General features: G+C 43.8%; 1 protein-coding gene across 1 annotated transcript in view; it reads left to right on the top strand.

The window, feature by feature from the left end:
- Nucleotides 1-388: 388 nt before the first annotated feature.
- adamts18 (ADAM metallopeptidase with thrombospondin type 1 motif, 18) overlaps nt 389-12,263 on the top strand; it is a gene marked incomplete at its 5' end in the record, with an annotated part of 53,654 nt that continues 41,779 nt past the window's right edge. The window contains 3 exons of the mRNA XM_045219571.1: nt 389-425; nt 542-620; nt 1,389-1,708. Coding sequence (XP_045075506.1) covers nt 389-425; nt 542-620; nt 1,389-1,708 — 436 coding nt within the window. The remainder of the gene's footprint in view (nt 426-541; nt 621-1,388; nt 1,709-12,263) is intronic.

The raw sequence follows: 12,263 nt of genomic DNA, 5'->3' as shown, positions 1-12,263 counted from the left end.
AACACTGATGCTCTTTGCTGATTGGCCCCGCTCCGTTTCCACCGGCGGGTGCTACTGCTGCTTTACCGTCTGCAGGAGCTGTCACTGTTCACTATAGAGAGCGCAGTCAGCACTCCGGCGATTTGCTACCTGTTTCAGAAAGACGCACGAGTGCACTTTACCTCTCCAGGCACAGCCAAATGGACAAGGCGGACTTGACGTGATTATATGTAAAAAGGCACCTAAAGAAATTAGCGATGTCTTACAGTTGCATTACGCGCTGCCGCAGGTTATTACTTCTGCGTTTTTTGAGGAGGTAACAGAGGAGGGATTGCATGCCAACATGGATTGCCTTTTTCTTTTGATATGGACTTTGCCTATCCCATTTGTCAGCTGCACATCAGTGAAGATTTGTATCCACTCTGTGGTTCTGGAACACATTGAAGGCAGGTGACAATTAACTGTATAATCAGATATACTTTTAAATTGCAGTAGGCTGCCTGTTATAGTACACTGTTGCGCTTGTTGTGCCATTAACTTGTTGCTACCTGTCGTTTTGCAGACGCTGCATATCTACTGCTCACATTCCATTTACTCTGTTTCGGCTACTTTTGCCAGTGACACCAGTGGACTGAATCACGGTTCGTATTTTGCACCGGGCCGGTTGTTTACTTCTCTCCATAACGGATAAGAAAATGATTACTAACAGCACTGTAGTCTGCGACAGTCTGTAACTTCTACAATCCTTTAGAATGAAACATTAACATAGCTACTGTTCAGAAATAATAAAACGCATTACTTGTATTTGGTGTGTCAGGTTTACGGATGAGTCACCAGGTAAAGCGCTCATGGTTCCTTGCGCGCATACTGCCTCACATCTTCTTGGCTGGTAAACTTTAGCCACGCGCGTTATGCCGGTGAAGGAATTCCCTACAGAAGCGGCAGTTTCCTCCTTGAGCAGCCGCGACGGGGCGGGTCGAGTTTAGATGATTTACATTCTTTGATTTACCAGTGCGAGTGGATGTGACTGTAAAAAACTATCTGGATTTGTTTCTGGGCGTTCCTATTAGGCCTACGTGGCGTCTGATACTGTTCCTAAATTATGGGTGTCTTCGTGTTCTTATTGAATAACTGTTTATTAGATTCATATAGGCTATGATAGTGGAATGTTTACAACTTTTGGATCTGAAACATGGTATGATTATGAAAGGCCTGAATACACAAGCCAGTATGATATCTAATGCTCCCCTCATAAGTCGCTTAAATATTATAACACTGCTTGATCAATTATACTGTGATCAGTATAATTACACTAGAGGGAGTTTAAATGTGTGCAAATACTTTGTGCCAATAAGATGAACCCATTGGATGTGGGTTTGGTGGTGACCTTCTCTGTGGTTCTCCCCCAGATTACGTGTTTGTGACGCCAATTGAGGTGGATGCTCAGGGTGGGTATGTGTCCCACGATGTGCTGCAGCGAGGCCGGAATAAGAGGTCCCTGCCGTCCATGGGGGGCCCTGTACACTACAGACTATCTGCCTTCGGGAGGGACATGCACCTGGATTTACAGCCTTCCATGGTAGTGGCAGAGGGCTTCACAGTACAGGTACTGGGGACAGAGGGCATCACCACATTGGCACAGGAGCCAGCCCACCAGGACTGCTTGTATCAGGGATTTATACGCAACCTCACAGCTTCCTCTGCAGCCATATCTACATGTTCTGGCTTGGTAAGTGTCCCCTCGAGTTGTTACACTTTATCATGTGTCAGGAAACGTACACCAGTTTTTTTTCTTGTGATTTAGATTTTCACGGATTACACCTTGTGTCAAACCACCTATATAATATGCAATGTAAGCAATGAAAGAGCAAAATAGTGTGTGTTTGTGTGTGTGAGGAAGAGCGAGAGAGAGAGGGGTGTGTGTGAGGAAGAGGGAGAGAGAGAGAGAGGGGGGGTGTGGGGTGGGGAGAAGAAGCGAGGAGAGTGGAGAAGAGGCAGTTCTGTTTTTTAAGTTGCTGGGCTTAGTGCCTCTCTCAACATTTCCTCCCTCAGGCAGACAAGCAGATCACATGTCCCACCCCGGACACCAGGCCTCCATAAAACATATCTTTATTTTTGCCAATAGCCTCTACCTCCTTCTCTGCTCCCTGCTCTTTTGTCCCTTGTTTGCCCTGCTTCCCCATCTCCCTTGTTCAGTGCAATTAAACCCAGGGTGAAGTTTCAGCCGCTTGGCTGGCAGTGCTAATCTTTGTATTGTCCCTTTCATTAGTAGTAGCTTCTCCACAATAAAACAGCAGTGACCCATTCTTTTAAAACTGTGCAAGGACACAATGTAATTTGGGAGCAGTTGCATTTGAATAGACTGGAAGGACTCTTTGATCGGTTTTTCTCCAACCCAGTTTCTTTTCTCTTTTTTTTTCTCACAAGGATGACCTGAGGGCCATCAGCAATTCACTTAGTCCATCGTTTCTTAAAATGTGCTTCTACTTTTAGATTTCAGATGGAAAGGAGGGAGAGCTACATTAAAATACATACTATTACAGTAGTACATTAAAACTGAAAAAAGGGGAAGAGAGAAACATGCACTGAAAGAGTGCATAGCCTGGAGGAGTTTAACCCCACATGTCATCTCCCCTTCACGAGAAGCTTTGGATTAGTACAAATGAGGACCCATTCATCCCCCTTGATCCTCAGCAGATTCTTTTGCCTGGAAACAGAGGATAACTGGGTGAGAGCTCGATTTTTTGTGCAAGAAGAATGTTAATTCCAATTTTGGAGTGGCGCTCCGAGAGAGGATGGTTGCTCTCTCTATGGGCCGATGGAGGCCCTCTTTGTGGAAGTGTAGGTCTCCACTGCTGGCACACAGACAGACAGGCTCACGGTCGGTCAGAGAAGCCCCGGCCTCCACAGTCCGCCCACGCTGGTCCTCTTAACTACTGTTTGACAGCATCATGCCCTAGCAGATGGAGGGGGATTCTGTTTTTAAATCAAGAACAGGCAGACTCTGTATTAAGACCGGGGATAGGGGATTTGCTCAGTAAATCCTGAATAATTTAACATGGTGTTTTTAATTACACTCCTCATGAGAAGGACATGTATTTCCTTTGTGTGTTGATTGTATTTTCTATTTTTCTCTTTTCTGCTGACCTCAAATGACTTAAAGACACCAGTTTTTTAAAACGAGTACATATATTGCTGGTTCTCTGCCTGCATTCTCTGGTCCAGAGGTCCCGGTGGTTGACCTCAGTCACTCCCTATTTCAGGGTCATGCTGGTCTCAGTTCCTCTGTAGTGTAAAGTTCAAAGCTGCTCTCCCATTCCTCTGTGAATGCAGGGAGAGATAAATTAGAGCTCTGCTGTCCTCCCCAGGTCACCGCTCCGTACACTGGGTGACAGAGCCAGCCCTTCCTCACAAGGACCAGTCCCCAAGAGCTGAACTGAACTCAACAAGAACTGTTCCAGCTCACTACCAGTAGGCTTGGATGCACTCTCTGAGACCATTAATATGTCATTTATTATCTTATTGGACGGCTGGAGCATTGGTGTGTGGGCCAGCTATATTGTTTGGCTGTTGAGCCATTAGATTGCCCCTTTCAGCGGATTCCGGCTCTCTGGCTAAGCGTGTCCGACCATTACAAACTCGGCCATGACCTTTCCCAAGCCCCCTCTTCCACGTTAGGATGCATGTCTCTCTAGTCTATACAGCTACAGCCACACCTTTTAAAATTCAAGTGTAAGCTGAGAAAACAATGAAACACGTTTCTGATAAGACTTCAGTTTCTCTTGGGTGCATATTTTATATGGTTGAAATATTGCAAGAAATGCATAATTCTGTAGGAGTTAATAAGGTTATAGGCCTACAGTCAGTGTCCATATTTCAGTTACTATTCCATTTAAACCATATTAATTTAAATTAGGAATATTCTGTTTATTTACAGATACGGGGATACTCGTGAGCGGATATCAAAGGTGCCTGTAAACAGCTTATCCTGAGTAAGACCAAAAGCGGGATATGAGCTACTATCCGGAATACTGTGCACATGTAAATGTGGTCAATGTGTGACATCTCTCCTTTCAGTGATTCCTGTGGTATTAAAGCAGGTCACTCTCTCTTAGGTAACCACATATATTCAGAGAACACATTTTTATTGTTCTTTGTTTTAGAAATTAGGCTGAGAGGGCTAGGTGTATTATTTTCCCACAACCCCTGTAGAGTTGTAGACCGGTTCTAATTACGGGGGTAATTGAGTCTGTTTGGATGTGTACTAGGGGTCTTTTTAATGACCTCCCAGGTACCAGGGGATGAGTGTGAAAACAAACCTCCCTTTTCCCTTTCTTTCTCTCATTCCCCAGCTTGTTGCTCTCAGACACCTCAAAGCAAGTTGTTTATTTTGCTTAGTGCCTTATTGCTGTCGTTGACACCCTAACGTGTGGAATACCACTCAGGGACAGTTGTGATATCCATTAACAATGATCTGAGGAAAGGAAATATGTCAGCAGACATGCACATTTGTCTGTCTCAACAAGGTGTAAGTCGTTGGACGTTCCACTGTGTGAAAAATACACTCATTCTCTTCCCATGGTGTGGTATTGGTCATATAACCGGTTTAGTGGGATTATTTTATCAGAATTATAGAGTCCTACATATATTACAAAACATGAGTTATGTGATGTGGTGGTCATAAATTATTGTCCTGGAGTGAACTTTTCTCTGGAGAGTATCATATTTAAATGTTGTGCACAGGCCTGAAATAAACAAGATGGCTGCAGATCAGTTCTTTGTCTGCACCTCATATGACCTACAGTAAACCACAACTCTCTCTCTGATCAGTGTCCTATGGGCTCCATCTCCCCACAATGGGCTCCATATAGATGCAGGGCATACAGGGAGTAGAGCTGAGCCTGATACATGATGAGGGATTCTCAGGTAGGGCTTTAGGCATTTGTACTTGTCCATTTTCATAAGAGAACTGGACAAATTGGAACGTCTGTTGGCCTCTGTAGTTACAATGGCTCCCTCGTCCCTCTCATAACTCATAGGCTGTTATGCCACATACGACGTGAGCCAGTCGTGTTGTGAGCGCTGCCGAGGGCGATTCCCTGGTGGTCTCTGTGGTGACAGTGATGTAGTGCCCACCACTAGATGCCAGTAGGAGAGGGAGCCAGGCCCTCACCATTCTGCTCGTCACAGGCATTGTGCTCGGGTTTCTCACACAAGACGAATGAGGAGCGTTGAAGTGGTCGTCACTTCACAAAGCAGAATCTATACATATTCCTCGACCCGTATGTGTCAGCACAGTAGATGCAGTACCCTTTTGTTAGACAATATGTTATTTTCCATCAATGGTTCTGGCTTGTTGTCAAATGAGGATAGCGTTTTGACCTGTATGGCTGCTTTAGTGAACATTTTTCTCTGTGTAAGACGTGCACAAACATGGTTGCAGAACATGTTTCTAGCTCCAACAGTGCAGCAATACAAAACAATACACACATAATCCAAAAAGTAAAAAGAAAGAAATTAAGAAATGTTGGAACGAATCCAATTAACAACCCAAATAGCACCCCAAATAGCACTGTAACAGTAATCCAAATGCAATCTATACTTATCTACACCGGATGAATTTACACAAGATATACTAGGAATGATATGTACAGCTGTAGATGTATTAGATTGAGCTATGTCAAGAATCCAGTATATAAATAAATATGCGATGTGCATAAACAGTGTAACTAAAATGCAATGTACAGTAGTAGAAATATTAGAATGAGCTTTGTCGAGAATACAGTATTAAATACACAGTACAAAACCCCATAGCAAAATGGATAGAATTGCAGGAAATTAGCTTCCAGACCTGAGTCCAGAATTTAAATAACATACAGTACCAGTCAAAGGTTTGGACACACCTACTCATTCAAGGGTTTTTCTTTATTTTTACTATTTTTCTACATTGTAGAATAATAGTGAAGACATCAAAACTATGAAATAACACATATGGAATCATGTAGTAACCAAAAAAAGTGTTAAACAAATCAAAATATATTTTATATTTGAGATTCTTCAAAGTAGCCACCCTTTGCATTGATGACAGCTTTGCACACTCTTGGCATTCTCTCAAACAGCTTCATGAGGTAGTCACCTGGAATGCATTTCAATTAACAGGTGTGCCTTCTTAAAAGTTAATTTGTAGAATTTCTTTCCTTCTTAACGCATTTGAGCCGATCAGTTGTGTTGTGACAAGGTAGGGTTGGTATACAGAAGATAGCCCTGTTTGGTAAAAGACCAAGTCCATATTATGGCAAGAACAGCTCAAATAAGCAAAGAGAAACGACAGTCCATCATTACTTTAAGACATGAAGGTCAGTCAATACGTAACATTTCAAGAACTTTGAAAGTTTCTTCAAGTGCAGTCGCAAAAACCATCAAGCGCTATGATGAAAGTGTCTCTCATTAGGACCGCCACAGGAAAGGAAGACCCAGAGTTACCTCTGCTGCAGAGGATAAGTTCATTAGAGTTACCAGCCTCAAATTGCAGCCCAAATAAATGCTTCACAGAGTTCAAGTAACAGACACATCTCAACATCAACTGTTCTGAGGAGACTGTGTGAAATCAAGCCTTCATGGTCGAATTGCTGCAAAGAAACCACTGCTAAAGGACACCAATAAGAAGAAGAGACTTGCTTGGGCCAAGAAACACAAGCAATGGACATTAGACCGTCGGAAATCTGTCCTTTGGTCTGATGAGTCCAAATTTGAGATTTTTTCGTTCCAACGGCTGTGTCTTTGTAAGACACAGAGTAGGTGAACGGATGATCGGCACATGTGTGGTTCCAACCATGAACATGGAGGAGGAGGTGTGAAGGTGTGGGGGGGCTTTGCTGGTTTTTTATTTAGAATTCAAGGCACACTTAACCAGCATGGCTACCACAGCATTCTGCAGTGATACGCCATCCCTTCTGGTTTGCGCTTAGTGGGACTATCATTTGTTTTTCAACAGGACAATGACACAACACACCTCCAGGCTGTGTAAGGGCTATTTTACCAAGAAGGAGAGTGATGGAGTGCTGCATCAGATGACCTGGCCTCCACAATCACCCGACCTCAACCCAATTGAGATGGTTTGGAATGAGTTGGACCGCAGAGTGAAGGAAAAGCAGCCAACAAATGCTCAGCATATGTGGGAACTCCTTCAAGACTGTTGGAAAAGCATTCCAGGTTAAGCTGGTTGAGAGAATGCCAAGAGTGTGCAAAGCTGTCATCAAGGCAAAGGGTGGCTACTTTGAAGAATCTGTTTATCACTTTTTTAGTTACTACGTGATTCCATATGTGTTATTTCCTAGTTTTGATGTCTTCACTATTCTACAATGTAGAAAATAGTAAAAATAAAGAAAAACCCTTGAATGAGTAGGTGTGTCCTTTTGACTGGTACTGTATATTTAGATAGAAAAGGTGTGTATAGCAGCAGATATTTATTTATATTTGACCTTTATTTTATCAGGGAGTCATACTGAGACCAGATCTTTTACAGATGAGCCCTGAATTACAGAAAATACACACATCAAATGTATAAATACAAAATGCAAGCAGAAAGAAGGAAAACATGTTCATAATATACAAACACATTCATCAGTAATAAGGTCCTCAATCAGCTATATAGGATGAGCCATGACTAGAATACAGTATGTACATATAAAGTGGGTAAAGCAGTGTGTAAACATTATTAAAGTGACCAGTGTTCAATGACTATGTACATAGGGCAGCGGTCTTTAAGGGGCAGGGTAGAGTACCGGATGGTAGCCGGCTAGTGACAGTATCTGAGGTTCAGGGAAGGGTACTGGAAGCAATGGAAACAGTAAAGGTGTTAGCTTAAATTGAACACAGAACTATATACAGTATATCCCATATTTACTTTAAGATTCTATACAAATTTCTATTTTCCCCTCATATCCTCTCTGTCTCTCTATTTCTGACCTCTGGTGAGTTTGGGAGTGACTGAGTGCCAGAAATAGTGGACTTCCCAACTTGGCCACCTGCAGAGTCATCATCCACTGTCAGAGGAAGTTGCTTGGTCCCAACTGGGCTGACAGGAAAACAAGATGAACCTTGCCCATTCGATTCAGCTGATAAGGGGGCTGTATAACATCATTAGCCATGGCGTTTCCAGGCCCACCTCTGCTTTATGTGGAGAACAAGGGCTGCTCAGTGGGTGTCTATGCTCTTTAAAGGCAATTAGTGACGCCACACACTCTGTGGAATGCTCTAAGCTAACGCTGAGGGAAATTCAAATCATTATTGGCCAGGTCGAATGATAGACATGGAGACATAGGCCGCTCACACAGAAGTGGGCTGTATTTTGGGCTGACAGAAGCTGAGTGATGTGGATGCTCTGGTCTGCATTCGCCGACACTGTGGTCACATGTAACGCTGAGCTGGAGTGCAGATGTGTTTTAGAGCTTTATAATCACTGGCTTTGGGTTTCTCACACGTCTCTCCCAGCCTTTAACAGCATGTAAGCACTTACTAATTTAAAATATAATGTCATGGTTGGGAGCCTTAAAAGCAGCTACAGTTTACACAAAGACAAGCTAATTACGTTTTCCCCTCGACAGATCCTAAAGAACAAGCTATAAATTGTGTCCCGTACTTACACTGAAGACATGTGGTCGAAATGTGTAAGGTTACAGTATGTAGTCACAGGCCTCAGAAAACCACATGAAAGCAAACGCAAAGTCATGTTGTAATAGCTTCCATAGGAAAGTCCTCTGAGACCATTGGTGTATAAGCTAATTCCCAACATGTAGACTGAAACGGTTCGGAAAACTGTCGACTCAGAGGAACCATGTGCATGTTATCCTGTGAACTGAGAATGGTGGTGGGGGAAGTGTCGTCTGGTCTGCAGGTCTGAGGAGAAATAGACTGGTTTAAGAGAGGACATCTCCCTCTAATCTTTGTAACTCTTACGAGTGTACATTTAAGGAGATCACAAGAGGTCTGCCACATCAATATGCCAGCTTTCCCTGAAGTCTGAGGACCTGGTGTCTCTTTACTCCCTGTGAAATTCCATACATCTCAAGTACTTTTCAGATTATAGATTTTGTCATGAATAACATCCATTTAACAGCATGTTTCTATAAATAGATAAAAATATACATTACATCCAAAAATCATACAGTACATTGAGGTATTAGTATCTGATATTACTGATATTAATGGCTACTACTATGTTTGTGTTTTCTTTGCATGTTGTCCCTCCAGTGTTTTGCTTTTACATTTCATCTTGCAGTTCTACTAGTCTTCTCAGGACTCTCACAGAAATACAGTTCAGGCAGAACTAGAAGAGAGACGCACCACATCCCAACAGATGGAATCAATTTCCTCCCATTATCAAGCATAGGCACCTCCATCTGCTAACTGCTGGAAGATGTTGTTAGATATTTTACAGTAAAGTTTGGTTCGTTTCTGAGAGAAATGGAATACATGTGTGATAATTGAGCCTGAGGTGGTGTGGGGGGTTGGCAGACAATGGGAAGCGCTAGCTAGCTAACAGTGGTTTCCTCCAGGGTGTTGGTTAAAGTTTTTTGTGGGTTAAAGGGGAGGGGCACATCACAACAGGAAGTGGCTAGCGAGATCCCAGGCTAATCTGCTAACAGAGTTACACAGATAGAGATTAGAACCTGGAGGAGGTTCTTTGTCTCCTCCATCTTTGTCTCGTTTGCAGTTTCAGTCTGTGTGAGTAATTCTGTCACTGACAGATTTGTTAATGCCGCAGGCTTAGTTCAGGGTAGCTTTACAAAACATATGCAAATGTTAAAAATGGGTTCCTCTGGGATTAAGTACTACTATCAGCACTGCAAAAATGAGCAGAAAATATTTTTATATTTATTGATGTAACGCATGGCAGAGATTTATACAAATAGCATCCATATATCCATGCATAGGCCTATATTGCTTGACAGTTTGCTGAGAGTTAGTTGGTGAGATCCCTAAACTCGTCAGTTCAAAGGGCTGGAGCAGTCACCAGACCGACCAGGCTGCCAGATATTTACAGTGCAGTGGAAAGTGTAATGAAATTACAGTGAGGGTTACACTCAAGTCTTGTGGCTATTAAGTCAGTGGAATGGTTTCTAAGTCCAGTATAGCATTGTGTATCCTCCCCATGTTTGTCAGTGTCTCCCTGCTCTCTGTCCTCACCGCTGTCTACTCTTAGATTATGGCCTATGTCAGGGGCTAGCTAGGGCTGGCTCATAGGGAGGGGTCCTGGCTGTTCTGGCTGCCCAGCTGTGCTGAAGACATGCCGTACGGTTCTTCTCTCTCTGTCTGGACACAGTGTTTGAAGGCCTGTGGGGCTCTGCCGAGGTCACGTTAGAGAATGAGGAGGAAAATGTGACAGAGGAAGGCAAGGCACACGAGGTACCCTGTGGCTCGGCCAAAATAGACGTCACTGCATTTAGTGTAAACCCCCTTTTGATTGAAACCCATCAGTCGGAAAGAGAAATCACTCTGCCTCAACAAAGCACCGAAGCAACACAGAGAACGAGGCTGACAGACATCGACGGACGCCCGAAGCCATTACTTCCCATTACTATCATGGGAGAAACAGAACCAAGTTTGACAAGAGCCCCCGGGTTACTCACAGGGCCTTTTGATCCTCATCGGGGGAGGAATGAGCGATACGAGGTGGTTTGGTGGTTCTGTCAGGTCCTGGGGGAAGAGAGATGGATGGGGTTATGGTGGACTTGGCCTCCCCAGAGTGCTCCCCGTTGTCCCCCTGTCCTGTCCCAGGAGGTGGGAGTCTGGGAGCGGATGCCTGTGCATGGTGGCAGTCTGCCATGGCCCGCCACTGTTTTCACAACAAGAGCTTCTGCATGGCTCCCCCTTTGTGCGGCCTATGTTTACTTTGCCACCTGCTAGTCTGGGGAAATGTGGCTCAAGAGGGTGAAGGGGGAGGTGAGTGTCACACATAGAGAATGGACAGAGGTCATGGGGTGTGAGGGGTTTGGGGGGCGTGGATGACAATGCACAGCTATTTGGGCTGGATTTGGAGAGTAGGAGGTGAGATTAGATGGCATTCCATGGCCAGATGGAATGTGTGAGGTTCAGCACTCTAGTCAACGATCTCAGACATGGTGGAATGAACTGCTTAACTTGGTCGTCAAAGGTGAGAAAGGACAGAGGTTTGGGGAAACCAAACAAAAATGTAATGGCTGCATTCACCTTTCTTCACTCAGTTCTTTCTCTGTCTCATGCAATCACACCATCACATCAACAAATGACTAGGTAATACATCATAGTGTAGTAGTCTTGACCAAAAGAAAACACATATTTATTTCTCCAGTCTGCCAATGCTTACAGAGGCATTTCACCATTATACCCTCTGTTTGTAACTCACTGTGGATGAGGCCAGGTGGATACACCTTGCTCCGCAGCGCTGTCTAATGCTGTCTAACCCTGCTGACATGAACATCCACAGCAATGAACTGATGGTCTGTCAGAGGCCAGGGTGTTTATCAGCCTGTCTGTCTGTCTGTCTGGTAGCTCTGCCAGGCGGAATAAACCAAACCACTGCTTCTTCATTCTACAGCAACATGACACATTTCACGGACTGAGATAAATGCACGCTCAGCTAGCACAGCACAGCAAACTCTTCCAGAATGTCTTGGATGCGGTCGTTGCTGCCAGATTAATGTTAACTTGTGTTCTGGTCTCATCTTGCAACCCTAAAGCTGGAGGGCTGTTGCAAATGCATTACAAATGCTCAACTTTAAATCATCCGAAACTACACTGAACAAAAATATAAATGCAAAGTGTTGGTCCCATGTTTCATGAGCTGAAGTAAAAGATCCCAGAAATTTTCCATATGCACAAAAAGCTTATTTCTCTCAAATGTTGTGCACAAATTTGTTAACATCCCTGTTAGTGAGCATTTCTCCTTTGCCAAGATAATCCATCCACCTGACAGGTGTGGTATATCAAGAAGATGATTAAACAGCATGATCATTACACAGGTGCACCTTGTGCTGGTGACAATAAAAGGCCACTCTAAAATGTGCAGTTTTGTCACACAACACAATGCCACAGATGTCTCAAGTTTTGAGGGAGTGTGCAATTGGCATGCTGACTGCAGGAATGTCCACCAGAGCTGTTGCCAGAGAATTTAATGTTAATTTCTCTACCATAAGTCGACTCCAATGGCATTTTAGAGAATTTGGCAGTACGTCCAACCGGCCTCACAACCGCAGACCACATGTATGGCGTCGTGTGGACTAGCAGTTTGCTGATGTCAATGT

The sequence above is a fragment of the Coregonus clupeaformis genome, unplaced genomic scaffold (assembly GCF_020615455.1).
Source record: "Coregonus clupeaformis isolate EN_2021a unplaced genomic scaffold, ASM2061545v1 scaf2498, whole genome shotgun sequence".
Lineage (NCBI taxonomy): Eukaryota > Metazoa > Chordata > Actinopteri > Salmoniformes > Salmonidae > Coregonus > Coregonus clupeaformis.
The sequence above is the reverse complement of the archived record's forward strand: the minus strand, read 5'-3'. Positions and strand labels throughout refer to the sequence as shown.